The following is a 27,545-nucleotide window of genomic DNA, read 5'->3' on the forward strand; positions in this document are numbered from 1 at the left end:
CCTAGACTGCAATGGAGATCTCTAGATTGGGGCCCTTAAGTACCAGCCACACTGTCTTAGGGGGGAAAAAACCCACTTCCCCTCTTTTCATATATGCAAACAGATCACAGACCTCATGCAGCCCCAAAGGGGCAAGAGACTTTAATCAGGAGAGGGAGGACCCACCAGAATAAGAAAAGGTAGAGCTAGCATGGGAGCATAGGAGCCAGAGCAGGTGGGAGGGCCCCAGGTGGGAATCTCTTAGGACTCACCGCTCCACTTCTAGCACAGGCACTGCACTGACAGACAAGGCGAAACAGTGGCCCTTCTCAGCTGGGAGGGCTTGAAGTAGCCCCCGAGGCCAGAGGATGCCTGGTTTTCTGGCTCCAGCTCCTAGACAAGGCTGATGGCCACTGGTTCAGCCCTTGTCCTGAACCAGTGCTGAGCGGCCATTTTCAGACCGAGTTCAGGAAGCTGGCCACCACTTCTCTTGGGCCCAAGAAGGCTTGAGAATAAGAGGGCAAGGGAGAGGAACTAGAGTCTGAAACTTCCCTCCCTTTTCACATGGGGTGGCTTGGGGGAGGAATAGTAGTCGCCTTCTGGCTCCAGGCCCGCCCAGACCCACAGCGACCAATATGGTACAATCACTGGGACCAGTCACAGCCACTGGAGGTGGAGGTTGTTTGTTAAAAAAAAAAAAAAAAAAAAAGACAAAAAGGTTACAGTCTCCTACAAGCACAGAGTTTAAGTTCAAAGACGTTAAAAAAAAACTGTCCCGGCCCCAGGGACTGAACATCAGAAGCCAGCCTGACCAGGCACATATGGCCTTGGGGCAGATCCACTGCTGCTTTGTTGCCAGCTAGCAAGCGTACCACCCCCCTCCCGCATCTAATGCCCACCCCAACCCAGTTCCCCTCCTCTGCTTCCGCTGCTGCTCCAAGAAGTAACTCCAGGACGCCTTTGCAGAGACACGGGATTCTGAAGGGGAAGGCCACGAGATCCAGCCAGATGTTTAAAACTGTCAAGAGAACCAAGAGATAGTGAATGATATGTACTGCTTAGACCTGCTAGGGCATCGAGGTGGGCTGATATGAGAGCTGCCACTAAGATCTCTGAGGTCCAGGGTTGGGTCCCAGGATACCCCTGTGGACATGTTGTAATTTAGCAGTGACCTTTGGGGCACTGGCCCTAAAATTAGCACTAGACAAGGCAGAGAAATTAAAGGTGGTATGGGCTTTTCTACAGCTCCCCTTGGCCATGTTGTGAACGCTGCTATAAAGCATTGTGACAGCATCTTGCTTGGTGAATGGAGATTGCTTTTAGAGATGCAAGGGTTTGGGGACTCAGAGGGTTGGTTACTTAGTGTCAAGCTCAGTGTGGTCCTCTAACTAGGAAAGTCCCTTGAAACATTTTCTGCCATCAAGCAGGCCCCTTGGTGCCAAGAACAGCCCTGAACATTTTACAGACCAGAGGCTGTAGATCAATGAATGGCCCAGCACAAAAAAGAGCAGTTTGGCCCAGTATTTTTAAGAATGTGAATTGGCCCTGGCCGGTTGGCTCAGTGGTAGAGCGTCGGCCTGGCGTGCAGGAGTCCCGGGTTCAATTCTCGGCCAGGGCACACAGGAGAAGCGCCCATCTGCTTCTCCACCCCTCCCCCTCTCCTTCCTCTCTGTCTCTCTTCCCCTCCTGCAGCCAAGGCTCCATTGGAGCAAAGTTGGCCCGGGTGCTGAGGATGGCTCTATGGCCTCTGCCTCAGGCGCTACAATGGCTCTGGTTGTGGCAGAGCAACGCCCCCAGATGGGCGGAGCATCGCCCCCTGGTGGGCATGCTGGGTGGATCCCGATCAGGCACATGCAGGAGTCTGTCTGACTGCCTCCCCGTTTCCAACTTCAGAAAAATACAAAAAAATAAAAATAAATTAAAAAAAAAGAATGTGAATTGGCTGCCAACCTTGAAAATATGGGAGCCTTTGAAGAAAAATCCAGATTTTGAATTCTCTCGAAAAACTATAAAATGAAGTTGTGTAGTGGTGATCCTCTTCACATGAGGCATGTGCTTACTGGGTCCCCACACAACCCACTTCACTCATGTACATTACCTACATGACGCCTGCACACACCTCACTGTGTGATTCCTGTCAAATGCCAAAGTACTATTCTAGAGCTTAGAGTCTGGAAGTCCCACTAACTGGATGAGGGGCCTTGGGCAGGTGATGTAACTTCCAGAGCCCTAATTTACTCATCTGTGAAATGGGAATTAATACCTGCCTCAAAGATTGTTTAAGGTATTAAATGAGAAGTGAATGTGTTTTTAGTTGTATAAATATAAAAATGCCCCATTAAAATTAATAAAAATTTATTTATAAAAATATATATATAAATGTAATTATCATAAATATGATTGATGAATGAATGAGCTAAATAATAAAGTAGAGTATGAACTATTTTTCTTTAATTAAATCCAAAGGCCTCTTAGTGCCCTAGCTATAAAACTTTTTAAAGGTTATTTTTTTTTAATTTATTTATTTTATACTGGCCTGTGGTAGCACAGTGGATAAGAGCGTCGAAGTAGAATGCTAAGGTTGCTGGTTCAAAAGCCTGGGCTTGCCTGATCAGTCGGTGGCACAGTGGATAGAGCATCGGACTGGGATGTGGAGGACCCAGGTTCGAGACCCCAAGGTCGCCAGCTTGAGCGTGGGCTCATCTGGTTTGGGCAATACTCACCAGCTTGAGCACAAGGTCGCTGGCTCAAGCAAGGGGTCACTCGGTCTGTTGCAGGCCCCTCGGTCAAGGCACATATGAGAAATCAATCAATGAACAACTAAGGAACCGCAATGAAGAATTGATATTTCTCATCTTTCTTCTTCCTTCCTGTCTGTTCCTATCTGTCCCTCTCTCTGACTCTTTGTCTCTGCCACACACAAAAAAAGAAGTCTGAGCTTGCCTGGTTAAGCCACATACAACAAATCATTAATCAATGAATAACTAAAGTGAAGCAACTGTGAGTTGATACTTCTCACTCCCCAACACTCTTTCTCCTCTCTCCGTAAAGACAATAAATAATTTTTTTAAAAGATTTTTATTTTTATTCATTTTAGAGAGGAGAGAGAGAAAGACAGAGAGAGAAGGGGGGGAGGAGCAGGAAGCATCAACTCCCATATGTGCCTAGACCAGGCAAGCCCAGGGTTTTGAACCGGCAACCTCAGTGTTTCAGGTCGACACTTTATCCACTGCGCCACCACAGGTCAGGCAAATAATTTTTTTTTTAAGCGAGCGAGCAAGAGACAGAGATAGACAGGAAGGTGAAGAGATAAGAAGTATCAGCTCATAGTTGTGGCGCTTTAGTTGTTCATTGATTGCTTTTGTCATACGTGCCTTGACCAAGGGGCTCTAGCTGAGCCAGTGACCCCTTGCTCAAGTCGGCAACCATGAGGTCATGTGTCTATGATCCCAAGTTCAAGCTGGCAACCCCATGTTTTAGCTGGTGAGCTCACGCTCAAGTTGGATGAACCCACACTCAAGCTGTAGACCTCGGAGTTTCAAACCTGGGTCTTCAGTGTCTCAGGTTGATGCTCTTTCCACTGTGCCACCTCCTGGTTAGGCAATAAATAAAATCTTAAAAAAAAAAAGTATTGATTTTAGAGAGAGAGGGAGAGAGAAAAACATCAATTTGTTGTTCCACTTATTTAAAAAAAAATTTTTGTTGTTGTTCCACTTAATTATGCATCCACTGGCTGTTTCTTATATGTGCCCTAACCAGGGATCCAATTCACAACCTTGGTGTGTCAGGATGACGCTCTAACCAATTGAACTACCCAGCCAGGGCCATAAAACTTTGGTGCTACAATACATAGAACACTTACTATGTGCCAAGTGATATGCTTCACATAGATTTTCTCATCGTTTAACCACACTGAAAGGTTCATATTATGTAATTACTCAGTCTTTCGCTTTGTCACTGAGAAAACAGGCCTGGGTGAGAGGTTCAGTCCCATGCCTGAGCAGGCAGTGAAATGTGGACTCACACCCAGGTGGTCTGACTCCACAGCCTGTGTGATCTGAACAAGCACGCTACCCTGTGCGCACAGTACAGCTACTTTGCATGCTGGCTGCCCTTAGTATAATTAAAGCCCAAGGAAAGCAGGCGTAATTACCATTTTTAGGGATCTTAACTCCTTTTGGGCCTGTATGGACTGGTAGGAATAAACATTAAATCTACCATCTAGAGATAACAGTCAACTCTGAGTGGAACATGTCAACAAATCAAAGATTGGTTTGAAAAACAAAAAGAAAAATCAGAAGGCATGTCCTGAATATCTAAACAAGAACAACTGTGTCATCAGATCAATGTTTACAATTCTTCCTCTTCAGAGGGCTGTAGTCCTTTCAGCTAGAAAGGCACCACTGAAGAGGGACCCAGAGGACTTAGGCCAGGAAAGTGATGAAAAATAGGTTGAAGAAATCGTGACTTTAAGCCTGAGAAACAGATGCTGAATGAAAATATCTAAGTCTGTTTGAGAAGTAAAATTGCACTATAATTAACTTTCCTATGTTCCTAGAAAATTCACATGTGGATTTAATTCGCTTCACTTGGGGTTTTAACTAGATATAGGGAGGGACTCTGTATTTTTTTTTTGATGTAGAAATTAGTATTTAAGTCCCTATAAAAGACTAAGAGAGGTATCCTCCAGACATCCAGTTAAGGAAAATGCCCTGCAGCTCTCAAAGATGATCCTCAAGTCCTCCAGCCCCAAGGCACCTTGCTGATTTGCCACCCACCAGAGATCCTAGAGACCTCAGGAAATATTCATACATTGGCACCACTTTCCTGCAAGATGCTAAGTTCTCAACAGGACCCACGGCTCCTTCTACCTCTGAAGGAACCAGGAAGGTTACTACTTACATTCTTGAGGAACTCCTCAGCCACAATGCGGGCACGGGCATTGACCGACAGCTTCATCTCACTGATCTCTTTGTCGATTTCCTCCATGAAGTGAATCACAAAGTCCACCAACTTGTGTTTATACATCTGCTCCGTATGGAAGTTGGTGATCAGAAAACTGATGTCATACCCCTAGAGCAAGAAGACAAGGGAAGAAGAGAAGAAACACGAGAATATTAGTATCCCAGGGAGGAACCTAGCTGGCCATGTCCTCAGTATACACTCAGGCACATGCTTCCAGCTGGTTGTGATTGTCTCTTAAGCTGCACACCTTTCAGTCACATTGCTCTGTTGGGTGTCTATGTTGGATCCTAGGCATTGAGCCCAGTTGAGGATTTTGTGTATATCAGTTGTCTTAGGAAGACTATCTGTGACACAAATAGTTGCATTCAGAATGAGTCAAGGGAGAGTGAAGGGACTTGAAATCTTGTTATAGGAGACTCTAATCAAACAGGGAACATCTTTTCTGGAGAAAAAAGCTGCTATAGGAGAGGAATAGGATGGCGTCTTTAACTATCAGATGGATTGTGTGTGGATCTGAATGGCCTCAGGTCTAGAACCAGGGGAAAGATTTTAGTTCAGAATGAGGATGAACTTGTCCAACACCTCTGATGTATCCGATGATGGTACATACTGCTGTATGGTAGTTGCTCAGTCACCAGATATATTTAAAGCCAATCTGATAGGGAGTCTGTTGAGAGGACTCAAGTACAAAGTCAGCAACTGACCCAATGTCAACTGTGTCCTTCAGAGACTATGAAATCAGCTGGTGGCAGAGCTTAGAAAAGATCTGACTCATTATGTCCTTTATGCTGCTAGACAATAGACTCTGGAAAGCTCAGCAATGCATCTGCTCTTTTTTGCCTTTTCCATGGCTGAAGCAGACCCAACTTCTCCTAAGCTTATCCCCCCCCTTACTCCCACTCTAGCTGAGATGGAGGCTGACTCTCAACTCAAGCACTGGGTGGCTGCCCTGCAGCTGGAGAAGTAGCAATCCTGGTTCTAGAAACAGTCCCATGACAGTGACAGTAGACTCAGTAATAGAATCCTGGGTACTATGAACATGTGAATCACATGGTCTCACCTCCACTGGTTTCCTTCGAAGGATAAAGAAATTCTCTGCTCGCATCATCATGAAGCGCATGAACTTGTGGCATAAAATCTTCTCAATCTCATCAGCCTATGAGATCAGAGCAGAAATATTGTTTCCCTAAAGTTGATACCCTAGACCAGTGTTTTTCAACCACTAGTCCACAGACCAGTGCCAGTCTTCCAGAAATTTTATGCTGGTCCACAAAAGAGTTAACCACCTTGATGCTGTATAAGATTACAGAGCCAATGACTATAGCAGTTGAAAACTACTGCCCTAGACCAACAAAAACCTGTAGCCTGATCTTCTGACTCAATTTCCCCCAGGCTCACTGGAGGCTGTGGAATTTAGTACTGGGAGCAATCATTGCCTGAACTTTTGACTCATGGGACATTTGGTTGCCAACTGAAAAGAGGGTCTATAACACTAGAGCCTCCCCAACAGTGCATTATTATGATCTTATCCTTGCCCATTCCAGACAGGTAATTGTGGTGAACTTCAGTCTTCTATCCAATCCTTCCAGAGTCCTCACTTATAAACAAAGATGCCTTCCCCTTTCTCATTTCACGAATGCTACATTTTCTAGTCTGTGATAGACCTCACCTAGAGTATCAGAGATAACCTTTGGTGGTCTTTGCTTTAATAACATTGAACACAAAAATTCCCAGTTTCTTTCTGCTTAACTCTCAATATTTCTGAAGGAAGAATTTTGCAGCTGGGTACTGGTATGCTCCAACAGTCCCCAATACATGGTAATCTCTTCTTTTAACAGAGAGCAGGCCTCGGCAGTAGAGCTTTCTGTAGGCAACAAAATAATTGTTCTGTTTTTTGGTGTGTTTTTTTTTAATTTTTATTTTTAATTTATTCATTTTAGAAAGGAGAAAGAAAGGGAGAGGAGAGAGAGACAGAGAGAGAGAAGGGGGAGGAGCAGGAAGCATCAACTCCCATATGTGCCCTGACCAGGCAAGCCCAGGGCTTCGAACCGGCGACCTCAGCATTTCCAGGTCGATGCTTTATCCACTGCGCCACCACAGGTCAGGCTAATTGTTCTGTTTTTATTATGTTCATTTCTTTGGCAAGTGATGTTTTTCCTCTGACATAGTTTCTTTTAAAGAAACTAAGTTAATTTAATGGAATCTATTACTGTCCAGGTGGTATACAGACAGGACAGAAATTATGGGGGTGACAGGGATGTCTGACATTTGTAAAATGTTGTTGGAGGAAACATAAGAAATTGTACTTTGTTTTTTACCCTGAATCTTACTTTCAGAGTTTATGACTATCAAATTGGTACTGGTACTATTTATTTTTCTGAACTGAACTTATTCTTCATTCCTTAGGATTATTTCTATGAGCTAACACCAAACTGGCCCACGGCTTTGGCTGCTACATTTCCTGACTTCTAATCCAAAGCAAGGCCTAGAAGATATAGCTGCTCATTCTTCATTCTACTGACCTGTTGAGCTTAGAAAATCGTTTCCAGGTACATTCTAGGAAACAGAGCCTGGGTTTACATCACCCTGATCTCTCCGATGGGGATCTCTGGCCTCCTGGAGAGGCAGGGGTTCTGTGGTGAGCTCACCTGTTTCACAGCAATGCTGACCCGGACAGAGTTGATGGAGCCCTCAATCAGAACTTTTTCCTTCTCATTCCTGCTGATGGTCACAGGTTGTAACAAGAGCTCTTTGCTACTCCTGAAAACACAATGTCACAAAGGTAATGGAATCACTATCTGAGACTCTGCAGAGTCCAAGGAAGAGGAGATTCAGAAGCAGGCATGCTCTAAGATGGGGGCCAGTGAGCGTATTCTCCAATGGAAGAGCACAGGCTTTGGAGTCATGGCGAAAAGGTTTTGAAATCCAGCTTTATCTGTTATTTTCCTTAGGCAAGTTACCTTATCGGAATATCAATTTTCTCATCTATAAAATGACTGATTCCTATTTCACTGGCAAGGACTGAGAGATCAAAATGGGTTGTGTCCAGTAGAATGCCTGCCACACAGTAAGAGCTTTTCAAATGAAAACTTATTCTAATAACTATAGGCAAACCCACACACTATTTAAGGAATGAGAAGAGAGAGGCTGCCGTAGAGAAAAGGATAAGCTAACACAGTTTGGCATCTTTTAATTATCAATCCCTAATGATTCAGCATTAAGATCCCTCTCAGCTCAGTTCCCATTTTGATGCCTCTGCATCCCTAGATCTACATAATGATAATTAAATGTGGTGCGGCGTCTGTGAGCTGTTGCCATACTAAAATGCCTTGTAGAAACCATATATGTTAAATAACATAACAGCACATGCTAACATCTTGTCATTTAAAATTTAAATCATACAACATAGTGTGGTTACACCATGTATCTATTATATATGTCCCAGATTAAACTTGAAATGGTAAAAAAAAATAATTGTTTACAAAACATAAACTAGGTAAGAGATATAACCCAAAAGGCAGAGTATTTGGAGAAGATGAGAGTCCAGGTTGGTTGGGGAAAAAAAGCCTTATCTTTAAATTAGAAAAGAATGGAGGTAGCATCTAAGATAACTCAATTCTCCATCCTCTCCTTAAACTGACAGTGGGTTCAAAAATACTGGAGGAGATACTTCTCAGACAGCTCTACTCTGAGAAGTCATACATTGTATCAAGCAATCTTGGCTCCAGAGTAGTTTCTCCCCTGGGTTTTGTCCTGCCAACCCACTGACCCTATTTTCTGAACTCCAAATTGGGGGTCATTGTTCATCTGGCAGCAAGACAAAATATGTGTGAACTGCTGTTTTTCTGACAACTCCAGAATGAAAGTTCATGGTACATTCTACAAACAGTTATCTCTGAGGCTGCACTATCACCCCCACCCTAACCTTTCCCTTCCCTACCTGACTTCCACCTCCGGCTTATTGTGTCGTTCCACAACCTGGGAGGAGAAATTCTCCAGGCAGAGGGCAGCCTGCAGTGTGGCCCGCACGGCACTCAGGTAGGGGCGGAGAGTGGCAGTCTGTAGGAAAAACCCCAAAGGAGGATCAGAATCTGCCTAGCCCAGTGGTCGGCAAACTCGTTAGTCAACAGAGCCAAATATCAACAATACAATGATTGAAATTTCTTTTGAGAGCCAAACTTTTCAAACTTAAACTATATAGGTAGGTACATTCCTTATCGAGGTAGAACCCGCACGTGGTATTTTGTGGAAGAGCCACACTCAAGGGGCCAAAGAGCCTCATGTGGCTCATGAGCTGCAGTTTGCCGACCAAGGGCCTAGCCAAACCCACTGGCCCCCTGCTCTAGCTACTCAGGAGCCAGAAAGTATTGAGGGTTCTGGGCTCTCAGACACCAAAGTAAATGGAGCAGACTAGGTCTTTAAGGTGCTTTCTATTCTAAGTCTACAGCAGTAGTTCTCAACAGGGTACCGTTCTGCCTTCAAGGGGGCATTCAGCAATGTTAAAATATTTTTCACTGACACTACTTGAAATGGGAGTGCTACTGCCACTGAGTAGATACAGGCCAGGCAAACCACTAAACATTCTACAATAAACAACAAAGAATTATTCAGCTTTGGCCAGGTTATTCAGTGGATAGAGCATTGTCCCAGCATGCTGAGGTCATGGGTTCCATCCCCAGTCAGGGCACATGTGAGAAGCAACCAGTGAGGACACAACTAAATGGACCAAGTGAAACAGAGTTGATGCTTCTCTCTCTCAAATCAATGGGAAAGTTAAAAAATATATATTTATATATTCAGCCGCATATAGAGCTGAGGTTGAGAAACTTTGGTCCAGAGGCACACAGGTGAATGACTGTCCTCCATCTACCTTTTGAATCAACAAATAGATAAATCTACTATGTGCCAGGCACTGAGCTGGGGGCTGGAAATTCAAAGATTAAGACCATATCTACCCTTAAATATACTGCTCACAAAAATTAGGGGATATTTCACATGAATATGAAGCAATAAAGTATTCTCTAATTTTTGTGAGCAGTGTAGCTCAGTGGGGAAGGAAATCTATGATATAAAGGATAATTGTGACATGGTTAGATTTACAAGTTACATTTGTACAAGAAATTGGCTTTGATTTGAAGATGGAAAAGGATTAGAATTTTACAATGAGAAAAAGAAAAATAAGGGCATTCCCACTAGAAGGATCAACCTCTAGCTACATTAACTCATCTTCATTTCCTTATATTAGCAAAGTTCTTCTCATTTCAGGGTTTCACACATGCTGAACCACCCATCTGCAGGCTTTTCAACTCTCTTTGCCTAAGTCATGCTTTAGATGTTGACTTATTCAGGGAAGGTCTCTTCTTTCCTCAGACAAGTCTTTCTTAACTTCTCCTTCATAGCATTTCTTATCATTTACAATGACACATTCTTCATAGAGCTTTAGAAAAGTGATCTCTCCTTCACTAGACTCTCACAGTCAATAGACTATTTCTACTTTATTCAAATCTACATGCCCTATACCTAGCTCAGTTAGTGCCTAATATACAGGGTGGGGCAAAAGTAGATTGACAGTTATAAATACACAAAACATAGATTCTTTTTTCTCAAATTTTTAAAAAATTTATTTTAGAGAGAAAAAGGAGAGAGGAAGGAAAAGAGAGAGAAACCAATTTGTTATTTTACCATTTATGCATTCATTGGTTCATTCTCATGTGTCCTGACCAGGGACCAAATCTACAACCTTGGTATACAGGGACGACCCTCTACTCAACTGTGCTATCTGGCTAGGGCCAGAGCTTATTCTTGTATTATTTATTAACTTTTGTATTATTTTCCATATGAACAAACATAAACTTATTTTGTCCCACCCTTTATATAGTTAGTGCCTTATTCATTTTCTGTACAATGAATGAATGAATGAAAGTAAAAACTTAAGCAGGATAGGATAACATAACAGGGCACAGTACTAGTAATGCTGCCGTATAGAAGAGAAATATTTTAGATTTGGTAGATGAGGCTGCAATGGTAGCCTGGCATTAATGGAGAATCTTAAATGCCAGGCCACTGAGTTTATTTAGCTTCTTTTAGGTGATAAGGAACTGCTGGGGCTTTCTGAGGGGGAAATTATTCAACTACAGTTTCATGGAGCCTCTGTGGAAAGTGGACTGAAACCCTGGCCAGTTGGCTCAGTGGTAGAGCATTGGCCAGGTGTGTGGAAGTCCCAGGTTTGATTCCCGGCCAGGGCACACAGGAGAAGCGCCCATCTGCTTCTCCACCCTTCCCCCTCTCCTTTCTCTCTATCTCTTCCCCTCCCACAGCCAAGGCTCCATGGGAGCAAAGTAGGCCCAGGTGCTGAGGATGGCTCCATGGTCTCCACCTCAGGCTAGAATGGCTCTGGTTGCACTGCAGCAAAGCCCCAGATGGGCAGAGCATCGCCCCCTAGTGGGCTTGCTGGGTGGATCCTGGTCAGGTGCATGCAGGAGTTTGTCTCTCTGCCTCCCCGTTTCTAACTTCAGAAAAATACTAAAAACAAACAAACAAAAGAAGAAAGTGGACTGGAGAGGTAAGTAAGACAAGGCAGAGAAAGTTATTCAAAGAATGCTGATGAAAGCCTGGATTAGGGCTGTAGAAGACAAGCAGAGAGCATCAAAGGGGTTAGACTGACGTAAGAAGTAAATGATCGTGGAATAAAAACACTTCCCAACAAACTATAGTACATCAATACAATGAAACATACTGCTCACAAAAATTAGGGGATATTTCAGAATGAATATGAAGCTATAAAATATCTCCTAATTTTTGTGAGCAGTGTACTACTCAGCAATAAAAAGGAACAACTGCTGATACAACACGGACAGATCTCAAATATGTTGTGGAAAGAAGCCACATTAAATAAGCTACATACTGAACAATAACAATTCCATTTATATGATAATCTGGAATGGGGGGGGATCAGCACTTGCCTGGGGTTGGGGGGAGAGGACTGATTACAAAGGGACTGAAGGGAACAATTTTTTTTTTTTTTTTTTTTGTATTTTTCTGAAGCTGGAAACAGGGAGAGACAGTCAGACAGACTCCCGCATGCGCCCAACCGGGATCCACCTCGCACGCCCATCGGGGGCGACACTCTGCCCACCAGGGGGCGATGCTCTGCCCCTCCGGGGCGTCACTCTGTTGCGACCAGAGCCATTCTAGCGCCTGGGGCAGAGGCCAAGGAGCCATCCCCAGCGCCCGGGCCATCTTTGCTCCAACAGAGCCTCAGCTGTGGGAGGGGAAGAAAGAGACAGAGAGGAAGGAGAGGGGGAGGGGTGGAGAAGCAGATGGGCGCTTCTCCTGTGTGCCCTGGCCGGGAATCGAACCAGGGACTTCTGCACGCCAGGCCGACGCTCTACCACTGAGCCAAACGGCCAGGGCCAACAATTTTTTTTTTTAAGTGAGAGGAGTGGAGATAGTGAGACAGACTCCCACATGCGCCCTGACCAGGATCCACCCAGCAACCCCAATCTGGGGCCAATGTTCAAATCAACCAAGCTATCCTCAGTACCTGGGGCCAACGCTTGAACCAACTGAGCCCCTGGCTGCGAGAGAAGAAAAGGGAGAGAAGGGGGAAAGGGAGGGGAGGAGAAGCCAATGGCTGCTTCTCATGTGTGCCGACTGTGGATCAAACCCAGATGTTTGCATCCTGGGCCAGCACTCTATCTACTGAGCCAACTGGCCAGGGCCTTGAGGGAACATTTGAAGGTGATAGAAATCTTCAGTATCTTGATTGCAGTACTGGTTATAAGATTCAGTTTGCCAAATTCATAGTTGGTAAACCTGAAAAGGCTGAATTTTAGGTGACCGGTCCTGTGATGCCTGCCCTTTCACCATTAAAATAGATGTCTCAAGTAATACTGCAATAAACTTGGTTTTTTAAAAATCGAGGTATGGCCAGTATAAGGAACAAAGCAGGACACGCAAGTTCAGGAGAAGTGGAGTCGTGATCCAGAGGCAAGGTGTCTTCAAGATATCTAGGCAAACCTTGAGAGCTAGGAAGGCAGATTCAGAACACATAAGGTCATCAAAGCCAGGAAACTAGATAGTTATCACTTATATCCCAGGAACGCCCACATTTATTAAACAGGAGGATTTCCAGGGAGGAAGGGAGCAGCAGCTATCAGGTCTTACATACTACAACAGTAGGAATAACACGGTTGAATTCTGACCAGGAAGGGGCTTGTGAGAAGGCAGCACAAAAGATCCTTCAGTCCGGTAGAATCAAGGCAAGGAAGGAAAAGAGTGGGATACGGAAGTGTAGACGCTTCGCTTGGGAAACTGTGTGGTCAAGCAAGCAAGAGAGAACAGAGGCAGTGTATTTAGTGAAATTCTATTCTGAGCCGGGGAGATGGTTCTACCACTTGTCTCAGCCCCCAATAACGGACTCTGAGGCCTACTATGTGCCTAGGAGGCACTCACACGAGCCTTGCAAGTATCACTTCTGGCTTCCTCCAAGCATCAGTAGTATTCCCTACCTGTCCCGAGAGTCTGAACATGAAGCCACCAGATGTGCTCGTAACCAGGGCGTCACCTGCTTGACCCTTCCTCAATTCGGCCCCTACCCCACCCTCCTTCTCCCAGCCTCATCGTCCCCCAACCCTCCAGTATCCCCTCGGCCCTGGGCCTCTCCGCTGCAAAGCCGCATCTCCCCCAGACCCACAGCGTCGAGACAAACCAGGGACGAGGAGTAGGGGGTCCCTGGCCCGGGGCCCGGCACTCTCACCATCGCGGGGGCTGGCTGGGCCGGAAAGCGGAAGTGCGGAAGTGGCCAAGCCCGCGACGCCTGCCCTTTCGCGAGAAGCGCAGCCGCAGTCTCCGCCCGAACTTCCGGACGGTACCATCTCTGCTCCGAGGGGGCCAGGGGAGTCTCGAAACACTTGGTTCTTTATGTTTTCCCGCTGGGCCTGTATTGACTTTTTAGACTCTTTAAGGTTCAAATCGGTACTCAAGCTTCTTCCGTTACCCATGAGCTCTCGCTTTTGACTCTTGAGTTTCTTGTCCCCTTTGCCGTTTTCATTCCCCATAGTTATGCAATGGTGCAGCCTGGTCGCAGGTTGGAAACCATATTTGGAAAAGGCAAGACAGAGGAGACCTTCGTTCCTTCCGTCTCTGCTACCCATTCTATCTCCGAGCCCCTCCTATGGCCAGCCCCTCGGGCTCGGCAGGACTAGCCGCCTGACTGAAAACCGGCTGCCGAGTCCCACCCTCCAGCTCCGGCTGTTCCCTAGGGTACACCCGAGGCATACCCCTCACCCCACCTGCAGTAAGCTAGCTGGAGGCTAGCAAACCCTTCCCTGCAAGCCACTGTGGGCTCGCCCTTGCTCTTCTCCGCCCCCGCGTCAACTGCAAGGGACCTGCTCACAGCCAGTTCCGGGTGGTTGATCCACCAACCGGAACTCCCCGCCCCCTTTCGCGGCCCGGGGGCCGTAGATGGCCGGAGTGAGGAGGTAGAGGGGCAGGGGCCGCGTTAGGGGGTCCCGAGAGGACGGGGACCTTGAAGGTGGGGCATGGGGCCACCCACGGGTGGGATCAACCGTTAAGCAGTCCCACTTCTTCTATGCCAGGCACTGAACTGGGCTCTTGACAAGCATCATCTCTTAATCCTCAGAACATCCCGGGGAGGTAGGTGCTATTGTTACCCCATTTTACAGATTCAGACTGACTTATTATGGGGCAACAGACTTCTTTTGTCCTCATTTTAGATATGGCAAAACCGAGACTCCAGAAGGTCAAAAACATTATCAGTGTCACATAAATAGAGAATGGTAAACCGTGGGTTTGGACCCAAGTAGGTCTGGCTTACCAGCCACATTCTTAACCATTATCAGGGACAAAGGTGGGAAGGGGTGAGAATAGAAGGCTCGGAGGCACAAGGAACATCCAAACATGGACACTGTAAGAATAGGATGCTTGGACCTCAGAGGGTCAGCATAACCCAGGAGAAGTAGACTAAAAGGGAAGAGCTTCGGGAAGACAGAGCATAGTATATCATGCTGGTGAGGGAGCAGAATCTCAGAACTACCTGTGTTCAGATTGTACCTTGTTAATGAGCATGTGCACATCCTTACAGAGTATTGTTTCCTTATTGTAAAATGGAGATCACCATGGTCCTCTCACAGGGCTGGGTGAGGAATTCAGTGAGAAGCTGGTAAAATGTCTGCACTGTGCTTGTTGCACAAGGTGCTCTGTGACTAAGAGCTGTGCCATCAACTTTGTCAATAGGGTACTAAAGCCTGGCTCTCTCTTTGAGGCTCTCCAAAGATGGAAGGAGGCCTTGGGCTTTTCTTGTGCCATTTTATCTCCCATCAATGGCCCTCTCCTCTCCAGCTCCACAGGGTCCTGTATCCTGGGCCATGAGTGAGCTGAAGGACTGCCCCTTGCAGTTCCACGACTTCAAGTCTGTGGACCACCTGAAAGTTTGTCCACGCTACACAGCAGTGCTAGCCCGCTCTGAGGATGATGGCATCGGCATCGAGGAGCTGGACACTCTGCAGCTGGAGCTTGAGACCCTGCTTTCCTCTGCTAGCCGGCGCCTGCGAGTATTGGAGGCTGAAACCCAGGTGATACCCTACTTAGGGGACGTCACCAGGGATGGATTGTGACAGTTTATGGATGGGTCATTGAGTTAGCCTCATCTGCTAAGGCCCAGAGTACAGAAGGTTAGAGGGGGAGAGAGAAAAACTCAAATTGGGTTTGTGTGATATGCAGGAACATGCGTGATCCTCATAAATTATAAGATAATTCACTAAGCATTTATTGACATTCCACTACTGCCAATCTCCATTATGTTATGGGTACTATACAAATCACTAGAAAGAGGTAATTAGGACAATACTGGCTTTCAGGGAGTTTACCAACTAAAAGGAGGGGAGGTCAGACAAGTGTCAGGTGTTTTTTTTGTTTGTTTGTTTGTTTGTTTCTTGAGACCATACAATCCACTTTTTCATTTTATATATGAATCAGGCCTACGACCATTGACTGGTAGATAGAACCTGGCCTCAGTGTCAGGTGTTTTGTTACTATTAGGACTAAGAGGATTGGAATGAGGAGACTTGCTTTTGAATCCTGGTCTAAGCACTTGCTACTGTTGCTGTTTCCTAGCAATGTGACTTTGGGAAAGTTACATCCTATTTCTGAGCTTCAGTTCCCTATCTATAAACTGGGCTGAAAAATAGGACCTACCTCAGAGCTTTTGTGAGGATTAATAAGGATTTTTTTTTTGTAAAGGCTCAACTCAATGTCTGAAAGTAAGTCAGCATTTCAAATGTTAATTATTGGTATTACTCTGATTATTTCTATAATGCACAGACATCCCCTGAGGCCTGTGTGCCAGATGCTATGCCAGATTCTGGGGAATAGAGCTGGTTAAGCTGAGCTTCCTGGTCTCCAGTAGTTATAATCTAGTTGAAAAGACAAAGTACGCTGTTCATTTTAGTATGACCATCCAGCACGATTGGGCCTACAGTGTAGGTGTAAAGTGCCAGAAACTTGTAAAGGAAGAAGATGCCGTTTCAACTGGACCTCAAAGGATGAATGGAGCCAATTTATGGGCCCTAGAAATTCACCGAAGCTTTTTGAGTAGGGCTGTGGCACAACCCGTTGCAATTTAGCATCTAAAAAGATGAATAACTGATGTGGAGAAGGCTTCCCACTGAAGTGAAGGTTTGCTGAGGTACTTGCTTGTCTTTTCCAAAAAGTTACCACCAGCTTATTTCCCCAGAGCTAGCCATGTTCTGGGGTCATTTGTTTGGCCTTGCTACTCAATTCTACAGAGGTGAATAAGAGTACAGACAAATGCATGATATGATGAGAAGTATATAAATAAAATCTTGTGAGATGAGCCCAGAAAATGAGCCGAATTTGAAGGATAGTAGGAGTTTGCTAAATAAAAAAGGGATAGGGAAAGACCTTGGCACTTTCTTAAGTTCTAGATCCTAATTCTTCAGGCGGAAAGAGTTGTCCTATGTCTTTTCTTCTCCCTCTCAGTGACAGTCTCTGAATTTCAGATCCTCACTGACTGGCAGGATAAGAAAGGTGACCGACGATTCCTGAAGCTGGGTCGAGACCATGAGCTTGGGGCTCCCCCCAAACATGGGAAGCCCAAGAAGCAGAAACTGGAAGGGAAGGCAGGGCACGGACCGGGCCCTGGCCCAGGGCGACCTAAGTCCAAAAACCTCCAGCCCAAGATCCAGGAATACGAATTCACTGATGACCCAATTGATGTGCCGCGGATCCCCAAGAATGATGCCCCCAACAGGTTCTGGGCCAGAGAACATAGAGGGGCATTGGGATTTGGGAAGTGGAAACAGTGGAGAGGCCTCTAGCAGTGGAGAGGTGGGGCATGGGATACCCACTTAGGATCTGCTTCTCCCTGCAGGTTCTGGGCTTCGGTGGAACCCTACTGTGCTGATATTACCAGCGAAGAAGTGCGCACACTAGAGGAGCTGTTGAAACCCCCAGAAGATGAAGCTGAACATTACAAGGTAGAAACTCTGAGCCTCAGTAGACATGGTGGAGAACAGAAGGGCTCGGAGGTACCTCAGAATCAAAGATCCCAAAGCCATATATCATTTTCCTTCCCTTTCCTACCCTGCCCAGTCTCCTGTCTGTCCCATTAACCCACCCAGACACTCAATCTGTCTCAGCTTTCTCCGTGTATCATCTTCCTTCTACTCTGTTCATATGGTTACCACATCCTAAGGCATTGACTTCAGTGAAACTCTCCCTTGTCCCATATCTCCATCCTTTCTGCTTAGGTTCAAGACTTCCAATAGCTTTTACCCAAACAGCCTCTTAAAACTTCCAGCCTCCAGAGGAGATTTTTCTTCTTTAACATGTAAAAGTTTATTTTCTTTGATGATGAAAGTGAAACATTACATTAAAGAAAGTGTAAATAGAGAGAAAATAGAAGTGTTGGGGGAAATCTCCTATAGGTCTACTGTCATGTTCAGATATGACATGGCCCTGCTCCCAGTCTTCTCCTGGCTCCCATTAACCACAGGATTGAGTCCAAGTATCTCAGTCCTTAGTGGCACAGCCCCAGTGCCCCTCTCTAGTTTCCTTGGCTGCTCCTTCTTTTCACTGCTGCATTTACCAGCTCCACCAAGCACCTTACCCTTACTGCAGGCCCATGACAGGGTCCTTGCTGGGCTCTGGGCCTTTGCATATGCTATTCTTCTCTTGGCAAACAGACTCACCTTCAAACCCTGAACTTGTGTTACTTCCACCAAAATGCCTTTGCAGACTCCCCCAACAGAAAGTTGGTATCTTTTTGGGCTGCCACAGACCTTGATCTACCTCCGTCACTTGTCTGAATTTTTTAAAACTTTATCTGAAAAAATAATCCACATGGGCAGTAATAAATTCAAGCAACACAAAAGAGAATTTCTTCTCCTGACCCTAACCCTCTAGAGACAAGAACTAGGACCTGAGATTGTCCACGTACATGCAACATTCTGTACCTTGTTCTTGGAAATAGTTCCATGTTGGCTTCTGTGTGTGTTTTAGTTCTTTATATACCTGTTTCCCTTACTAGACCGAATGTGGAGATTTTATCTCCTTTGTCTCTTTTTACCAATACCAGGCACAGGCCTCTGCCCTGAGCTAGGTACTTGGGAGGCAGGTGAATTAAGGAAGAAATGAATGAAGAACATGTGTTTAGCTCTTTGAGCCTGTGGGATCTCTTTTACAGATCCCACCCTTGGGAAAGCACTACTCCCAACGCTGGGCCCAGGAGGACCTGCTGGAGGAGCAGAAGGACGGTGCCCGGGCAGCAGCTGTGGCTGACAAGAAGAAAGGCCTCATGGGGCCACTGACTGAACTGGACACTAAAGGTAGGCCCCTCACCTCACTGCCTTCCCCAGGAAAGGACTTGAGTTCCCAGAACTTCAGCCTAGTTATCCACCACTTTTCTGCCTACTGCAGATGTAGATGCCCTGCTGAAGAAGTCTGAGGCTCAGCATGAGCAGCCGGAAGATGGGTGCCCATTTGGTGCCCTGACACAGCGCCTTCTACAGGCCTTGGTGGAGGTGAGCACCCCAATCCAAAATAGCAATCACGTTTACTTTCTGTTTTAATATTTTATTTCCTATTTTATTAAAATATATTATATGTTTAGAAAAGTATATTGATCATGAAAGTATAGCTTGATAACTTTTTACAAATGAGCATATTATATAATAAAATATTATTAGTATCCTAGAAGCTCCTCTCATGAGTCTCTAACCTCCCACAAAGGTAGCCACTACTTCACAGTTACTTCTTTTCTCAACTTTATTTTATTGATTTTATAGAGATAGGAAAGCAGAGGGAGAGACAGAAACAATCCATTTCTGTATGTACCCTAATCAGAGAGAGACCAAACCAGCAACCTCTGCATATTGGGACGACACCCCAACCGAGCCATCCAGCAAGGGCCACAGTCACTTTTCTTGCATTTTGGCTAAGGGCTGAGCCCTGTGCAAATGGATTTGCACACATCATGTTGGAGGCAAGGACAGTGTTAGCCCCATGTTACATACAAGAAAATTAAAACAAAAAAACATACTGTTTGGCTGAGGTCACACAACTAATACATAGAAGCAAGACTCAAACTCTAGGTTCACCCTGGCTGGATAGCTCAGGTGGTTAGAGTGTTTTCCTAATACACCAAAGTTGTCGGTTCATTTTCCAGTCAGGGCACATATAAGAATCAACGCAGCCTGACTAGGTGGTGGCGCAGTGGATAGAGCGTTGGACTGGGATGCCGAGGACCCAGATTCAAGACCCCGAGGTCGCCAGCTTGAGCGCGGGCTCATCTGGTTTAAGCAAAGCTCACCAGCATGGACCCAAGGTCGCTGGCTTGAGCAAGGAATTACTTAGTCTGCTGAAGGCTCGCGGTCAAGGCATATATGAGAAAGCAATCAATGAACAACTAAGGTGTCGCAACGAAAAACTAATGATTGATGCTTCTCATCTCATCTCTCTCCGTTCCTGTCTGTCTGTCCCTATCTATCCCTCTCTCTGACTCTCTGTCTCTGTAAAAAAAAAAACAAAAAAAAAACACATAAATAAGTGGAACAACAAATCTCTCTCTCTCTCTCTCCTTTCTCTCTTTCTCTCTTTCTCCCCCCCCTTCCTCTCTCTCTAAAATCAATTAAGTTTTTTAAACGAAAAAAAATAAACTTCAGGTTCAGGAACCCTTTCCTCATGCTCTCTGTCTGACCTTAGGCACATAATCCCTTCACCTTATTGAGCCTCAGTTTCCTCTCTGGCCCAGACACAATAGTGTATTTCTCTTTCATGTAACAGTTTAGGGCACATGCTATCTGTTGGCTTGGGTGAGGGTGGGAGTCTCTGCCCCACATCATCAGAGAGGGACACCAGCTATGGTAGCATTACCATATTAAACATGCATTCTGCACAAGTTCACTCTGGGTGTGATGTCACTCAAAGCCCACAGAAAAAGCTAGGAGTGGATGTACGGATGCTAGTGGGCCATGACTGGCTGTGGCTTTTATGTCTTCTGATCACTTTCCACTGGAGAGAATTTATCATGTGAGCATTCCTGACTGCAAGGGAGTTTGGTAAGTGTAATGTATATGGGCAGCAGTAAGCCTGGCTGCTGTGGAAGAAAGGCAGGAATGGCTTTTGGACAGCTAGCAGCCTCTGCCACAGTGTACCTGGCACATTGTATAAACCTTATTTAATAAACTGTAGCTGTTCTCATTACTGTCATTGAGTGCTCTCTTCACTCTTCCGTGCTTCCTTCTTCCTTCTTTTGGAACCAATACAAAAAACGGATTTCTAAAATGATCAAAGCTTTTTAGAGGCTGGAAAGGCTCTCCTGGACTGGGTAGGATGGGAAAAATAAAAGAATATTTCTAATCTGTGAAGACTATCTAAGTCAGAGGGGAGCAGGAAAATGAAAATACTGCAGCTCTTTCTCCTTCCACCCCATTTATCTGGTTTTCTAGGAAAATATTATTTCCCCTATGGAGGACTCTCCTATTCCTGACATGTCTGGGAAAGAATCGGGGGCTGACGGGGCAAGCACTTCTCCTCGAAATCAGAACAAGCCCTTCAGGTGAGTGACATCCAATCCACAACCCACAGTCTGGCCCTCTTCTGTTGACTTCTGTCCATCCTGACATGGGGAGGTCTTAATTAATAGAGAGGCCGAGGGCAGTTTGAGAAAGCCCAGTAAAAGTTTCAAATATGCATACTGGCCCAGCATTCCTGCACACACAGTCTTAGCACAGGATCATTCATCGTAGCAACTTTCCTACTGTAAACAACCTAAATGTCCAGTTGAAGTTTAGTGGTTGGCTAAATTGTCATAACTCTATATGATAAAATAGCTTGCAAGCATTAATCATATTAGACAAATGTAGTTAATTGACATGGAAAGATGTAAACAGTACAGTGCTGAGTGAGGAAAACATCAGCTATAGCACAATTCTGATGGTGATCCTTTTTTATTTAAGATATTTTTAAAGTATATTCATAGGGATAAAAACTAATGATCTATAAAAAAGGCTGGAAATAATATAACAATATCTGGAATATATAAAACAGTAGTATGGTCCAAAAACATTAAATGGAAAATTCCAGCAATAAACAATTCACAGTGTTAAATTGTGTGCTGTTCTGAGTAGCATGATAAAATCCATGCCACCTGAAATCATATGCCATCCATTTTGTCTGGAATGTGAATCACCCCTTTGTCCAGCTTGTCCACACTGTCCTCTATCCACCTGTTGTCATGTAGTAGCCAGCCATCTTAGTTATCAACTGGTTATCAGAGAGAGACCATATTCACGTAACTTTTTTTTTCCTTCTTTTCCAGGTAAGAGGAAGGAAGATAGACAGACTTCTCTGCATGCACCCCTACCAGGATCCACCTGGCAACCCCCATCTGGGGCAAATGCTCTGCCCATTTGGGGGCATGCTCACAACTGAGCCATCCTCAGTGCCTGGGGCAGATGCATTCAAACCAATCAAGCCATGGCTGCTGAAGGGGAAGAGAGAGAGAGAGAGAGGGAGAGAGAGAGAGTGTGTGTGAGAGGAGGGGGAGGGGTAGAGAAGCAGATGATTGCTTCTCCTGTGTGCCCTGACTGGGAATTAAACCCAGGACATCCACATACTGGTCCAATGCTCTACCACTGAGCCAACTGGCCAAGGCCATATTCATGTAACTTTTATTACAATACATTGTTATAATTGTCCAGTTTTATTAGTTATTATTAATCTTACTGTGCCTAATTTGTAAATTAAATGTTATAAGTATTTTAAAAAACAGTATATATAGGGTTCTGTACTATCCATGGTTTCAGGCAGCCACTGGGGAGGGATCTTAGAACGTATCCCTCTCTGATAAGGGAGGACTACTGTGTGTGTATGTATGATAACATATAAAATATATGTTCAGGCCCTGGCCGGTTGGCTCAGTGGTAGAGCGTCGGCCTGGCGTGCAAGGGGTCCCGGGTTCGGTTCCCGGCCAGGGCACACAGGAGAGGCGCCCATCTGCTTCTCCACCCCTCCCCCTCTTCTTCCTCTGTTTCCCTCTTCCCCTCCTGCAGCGAGGCTCCATTGGAGCAAAGATGGCCCGGGCGCTGGGGATGGCTCCTTGGCCTCTGCCCCAGGTGCTAGAGTGGCTCTGGTCGCAACAGAGCGACCCCCCAGAGGGGCAGAGCGTCGCCCCCTGGAGGGCGTGCCGGGTGGATCCTGGTCGGGCGCATGCAGGAGTCTGTCTGACTGTCTCTCCCCGTTTCCAGCTTCGGAAAAAAATAAAAATAAAAAAATAAAATAAAATAAAATAAAATATATATATATGTGTTCATTATATATGATTTATTTTGGCAGTAGATATATGTTGTGTTTGAAACAAGACCAGATTTGTCTCTATATTTTTATGTCTACATACCTATAGAAGGGTGCCCAAAGAGAAAGGGATTCACTAACCTTAGGGACCTTTGAGGGGTTTCCCCTCCAAGCTGGCCCTTCAACTGAAGGCTACCTTCCCCTGCAGTGTGCCACATACCAAGTCCTTGGAGAGCCGCATCAAGGAGGAGCTGATTGCCCAGGGCCTGCTGGAGTCTGAGGACCGCCCTGCAGAGGACTCGGAGGATGAGGTCCTCGCAGAGCTGCGCAAACGGCAGGCTGAGCTGAAGGCTCTCAGCGCTCACAACCGCACCAAGAAGCATGACCTGCTGAGGTGAGAGTGTAGACAGGATGGATGGGCCAGGGATTGGCCAACAAGGCCTTGGTACTGCTTGTCGCCTTGTGGGGGCTTTACAACAGGCTTCCCAAACTTGGCCGCGCTTCTAAATCACTTGGAGAGCCTTGAAAAAATTGTTAATGCCACACACAAAACCACAGATTATGTCTCGGATAGATTCTAATCCTGCAGTCTAGGACTCAGGCATCTGTGATTTATTCATTTACCTATAATTATGGTGAAAAACATGTAATATAAAATTGACCCTCTAAACCATTTTTAAGTGTACAGTTCAGTGGTAGTAACTGTATTCATGTTGTTGTGTGATTTTTTAAAATCTTTTCATGCTTATTCTCTCTGTTCTCCAAAGTTTTTTTATGAAAAATTTCATGTGTAATCTGTCGGAACAGTACACTGTACACCAATATACTCTCCACCTAGATTTATCAACTGTTAACATTTTGTTCAATATCTGTGATTGTTTTGGCTTTTCATCTGAAATTACCCAGTGTTTTAAGACCAGTTCTTTAAGGAATTGGTCACAATGTCATTCATTTTATATTGACTCTTATTCTGCATTGGTCGCTACAAGGATATAGGTAACATCTGGAAGGAGATCATGGTAGCCAGTGCCTTTTATTGGGGAGATAGAGAAGCAGCCCACCTAAGTCTTCTTCTCACAGGCAGGTGCTATCTCTTTGCCTCCCAAAGCTCCAGCAGGGCAGGGCACACTCATTCATTTGGCCAACTCTACCTCTTAAACATTTGGATAGCAAGAGAGGCAGAGCGGAGGGTTTGCAGTCTCCAAGTGGATGATTGGTAAAGATGTGCACCATTAAGAGGAGAGGTAGTTGCTGACAAGCTGCTAGGGTGTTTAAGAATAGGGTGTTATGAGTGCCTATTGTGTACCGGGGGCTTTATATACAACCTTATATTTAATCTCAATTCCAGGGGAAGGTGGTGGTATTTCCCTGTTTAGCAAATGAGGAAATAAAGGCCTACTGAAGATAGTGCCTTGCTGAAGGTCACACAGCCAATAAATAGCCAAGCTGTGACTTGAGCCCAAGGCTGAATCCAAAGTCTTTTTCTAATTCCTTCTCAAGGGTAAGAAGAGGAAAATACAGATGAAAGAAATGCTGAGAAAGGGAGGGGGAGGGGAGAGCGAAGCAGGGATGTGTGGATATAGAAGTAATGGGCAGTGAAGAAACTAGCTTGGGGCTATTAGAAGTCCAGAGTGCAGCCCTTAGTCCTGACTAGGACCAGCTGGAGAGTCTTAAGGTATTTTCTGCCCTGAGCAGCAGCCTCCCCTTCTGGAAAATTACCAGGTTGGAGTAGATCTGATCTCAAAGCAACCTTCCATCTCCACCATTAATGGGATTTATTAAGTTCGATTTCATTCGGAAGGGTTGGTTTGGCATCTCAACCATCTCCAGTGGAACTCAGGCTTCCTTGATCCTTAGGTTCCTCTGAAATTTGGATACTAAAGCAAGCAGGTCTTCTGCTGGCACCAGAACACCTTTAAAAGATTTTTTGGAGCCTGCCTGCCTTGATTCATATCTTCTCCTCACTGGTTGTGGGATTTTTTTTTTTTAATTTATTTTTTACAGAGACAGAGAGTGAGTCAGAGAGAGGGACAGACAGGGACAGACAGGAACGGAGAGAGATGAGAAGCATCAATCATTAGTTTTTCATTGCGCGTTGCAACACCTTAGTTGCTCATTGATTGCTTTCTCATACGTGCCTTGACCGTGGGCCTTCAGCAGACCGAGTAACCCCTTGCTCGAGCCAGAGACCTTGGGTTCAAGCTGGTGGGCCTTTGCTCAAACCAGATGACTGGCAACTTCGGGGTCTCGAACCTGGGTGCTCTGCATCCCATTCCCACACTCTCCACTGCGCCACCGCCTGGTCAGGCTAGTTGTGGGATCTTGAGGCATTTGTTACCCTTCTTGAGCTTCAGTTTCATCACTGGTAATGTAGGATTAATAGTACCTACCTCACAGGGTTGTTATGAGGATTAACTGAGCTAATATATTTGAAGAGCTTAAGAGTATCTAGCATGTAGGAACTTATAAATGCAGTTCATAACTTTGCTTTTTGGCCTGAAACCTTCAACAGGAATGCCTGGGGTGGTGGGTAGACTCAGTCTAGAAGAGGGAGGGGCCCCACTCTGGAGGTGGGGCTTCCTATAACACCTGGCTTGCTGGTCCCACAGGCTGGCAAAGGAGGAGGTGAGCCGGCAGGAGCTGAGACAGCGGGTCCGCATGGCAGACAATGAGGTAATGGATGCCTTCCGCAAGATCATGGCTGCCCGGCAAAAGAAGCGGACTCCCACCAAAAAGGAGAAGGATCAGGCCTGGAAGACTCTGAAGGAGCGTGAGAGCATCCTAAAGCTGCTGGACGGGTAACCCTCACCCTTGCCTCAGTCTCCCTCCCCCTGGCCTGGGGGAGGAAGTGAGGGAGGCCCACTTCCTTCTTTGGGCTGCTGGAAGCCTCAGCCTATAGCTGACTGTCAGTTGTCACATGGCAGCAGTCTCTAAAGGACTGTGGTCTTTCCCTATAATCTTTGGCCTAGCTCTCTACAGCCAGGACACGGGAGGCCCTGCTGGGCTGGCCTGGGGCCCAGTCTATGCATAGTCCCCAAGATGAGGGAGACAACATTTCTGGGCCTTCCTCTTCCCGCTCTTTACCATCCCCCCTTCCCCACCCCTACTTGTCTACCCTTCCCCCTCAAGGACTTCTCCTTTGTGGTTTTGTAAAGTTCAAACTTAAGAATAAAGTGACTGCTGTGTTTTTTTTAAAAAGCATCCAGAATCTTTGAATGTCTTTTATTGTGGGGTAGAAAGTTACTGGTATGGATGGCAAAAATTCAGGAGGGCATGCTTGGTGGCTCTTGCCCATGGGCCACTTACTCAAAGCAATCAGAAAGTACATTCTGAGGATACTTGTGGCTGCAGGGAACAACACCTCCAGCTCAAAAGTATATTAACAACAAGGAAATAATGTTGGCTAAAGGCTTGATGATCCTGAGGCAGTATGGCCTCCAAGGTTGGCTAATCCACCAATTCAACAGGGCCATCAAAGGCCCAGGTGCCTCCACTGTCCTCCCTGATGTCAGCTTTCACCTAAAGTGGGTTCTCCTCCAGCTGTTTTGTGGCAGCCAGTAGCAGTCAACAGAGGCCAAATGCTTCCTCATTTACAGTAAGCACAAGAGAGGACAGGAAGGAGCTGGCTGGCTTCCATGGCCCACCCAAAAGAGCAAGAAGCCTTTCCCAGATACCCTTATGTCTTGCCTAAGCTAAGTCTCACACACCCATTCCTGAATCAACCACTGTGACAAGGGATGACTCTAATGGGTTTAAACTGGTGAGTTTTTGCTTGCTTTCTAAGCCCAAGGCAATGGGGAAAGATGGTGGAACCAAACAAAAATCTGAGAAAAGGGTGGTGGATGTTGGATAGGCCAGCAACAGTGACTCTTCCATAACCCAGGCAGGAAGCTAGGTCTGGAAAATACAGATGAATAAATGAGTTTTTGTCCCTTCTTCAAATTGAGAATATTTGCAATTTACTGTGGGAAGGTTAAGGTCCACATGGGGGAGGGAAAGGGGAGCTTCTCTGAGGAGATGAACTATGAACTAAGCCATAAAAATAAGGATGGTGGCCCTGGCTGGTTGGCTCAGTGGTAGAGCGTTGGCCTGGCGTGCAGAAGTCCCGGGTTCGATTCCTGGCCAGGGCACACAGGAGAAGCACCCATCTGCTTCTCCACCTCTCCCCCTCTCCTTCCTCTCTGTCTCTCTCTTCCCCTCCCGTAGCGAGGCTCCATTGGAGCAAAGATGGCCCGGGTGCTGGAGATGGCTCCTTGGCCTCTGCCCCAGGTGCTAGAGTGGCTCTGGTCGTAACAGAGCGACGCCCCGGAGGGGCAGAGCATCGCCCCCTGGTGAGCAGAGCGTCGCCCCCTGGTGGGCGTGCCGGGTGGATCCCGGTTGGGCGCATGCAGGAGTCTGTCTGACTGTCTCTCCCTGTTTCCAGCTTCAGAAAAATAAATTAAAAAAATAAAAATAAAAAATAAGGATGGTGCCTGACCAGGCGGTGGCACAATGGATAGAGCATCCGCCTGAGATGCTGAGGACTGAGGTTCAAAACCCCAAGGTCTCCAGCTTGAGCTTGGGGTTCTCCAGCTTGAGCATGGGGTCACTATGAGTTGATGCTTCTCATTTCTCTTCCTTTCTGTCTCTGTCTCTTGCACTTAAAAAAAAAAGTGTATTTTCGCCCTGGTTGGGGAGCTCAGTTGGTTAGAGCATTGTCCTGATATGCCAAGGTTGCTGGTTCAATCCTTGATCAGGCCACATATAAGAATTAACCAATGAATGCA

The 27,545-nt window shown here is 45.9% G+C and overlaps 2 protein-coding genes across 4 annotated transcripts; one reads left to right on the forward strand and one right to left on the reverse strand.

Annotated features, from left to right (window-relative positions):
• Nucleotides 1-673: 673 nt before the first annotated feature.
• On the reverse strand, nt 674-13,851 carry ARPC4 (actin related protein 2/3 complex subunit 4). Of its 2 annotated transcripts, none has more exons than XM_066351367.1 (6): nt 13,703-13,851; nt 8,885-9,003; nt 7,593-7,704; nt 6,005-6,100; nt 4,882-5,052; nt 674-997 (listed from the first exon to the last, which is right to left on the reverse strand). In XM_066351367.1, the coding sequence occupies exons 1-6, from the start codon at nt 13,703-13,705 to the stop codon at nt 992-994; spliced, it is 507 nt and encodes a 168-aa protein (XP_066207464.1). In that variant the 5' UTR covers nt 13,706-13,851; the 3' UTR covers nt 674-991. The 2 variants fall into 2 exon arrangements, with proteins under 2 accessions (XP_066207464.1, XP_066207461.1); XM_066351364.1 differs by having other exon boundaries at nt 13,655-13,752.
• A 4-nt stretch (nt 13,852-13,855) lies between these two features.
• TADA3 (transcriptional adaptor 3) lies at nt 13,856-25,974 on the forward strand. 2 transcript variants are annotated; one of them, XM_066351362.1, is made up of 10 exons: nt 13,856-14,208; nt 14,544-14,601; nt 15,307-15,539; nt 16,986-17,236; nt 17,357-17,462; nt 18,671-18,812; nt 18,904-19,007; nt 20,934-21,043; nt 22,988-23,173; nt 25,389-25,974. In XM_066351362.1, exons 1-10 carry the CDS (start codon nt 14,008-14,010, stop codon nt 25,579-25,581), a joined length of 1,584 nt encoding a protein of 527 aa, XP_066207459.1. In that variant the 5' UTR covers nt 13,856-14,007; the 3' UTR covers nt 25,582-25,974. The 2 variants fall into 2 exon arrangements, with proteins under 2 accessions (XP_066207459.1, XP_066207460.1); XM_066351363.1 differs by having other exon boundaries at nt 14,066-14,426.
• Nucleotides 25,975-27,545: the final 1,571 nt, after the last annotated feature.

This window comes from Saccopteryx leptura, chromosome 10, assembly GCF_036850995.1.
Source record: "Saccopteryx leptura isolate mSacLep1 chromosome 10, mSacLep1_pri_phased_curated, whole genome shotgun sequence".
Taxonomy (NCBI): domain Eukaryota; kingdom Metazoa; phylum Chordata; class Mammalia; order Chiroptera; family Emballonuridae; genus Saccopteryx; species Saccopteryx leptura.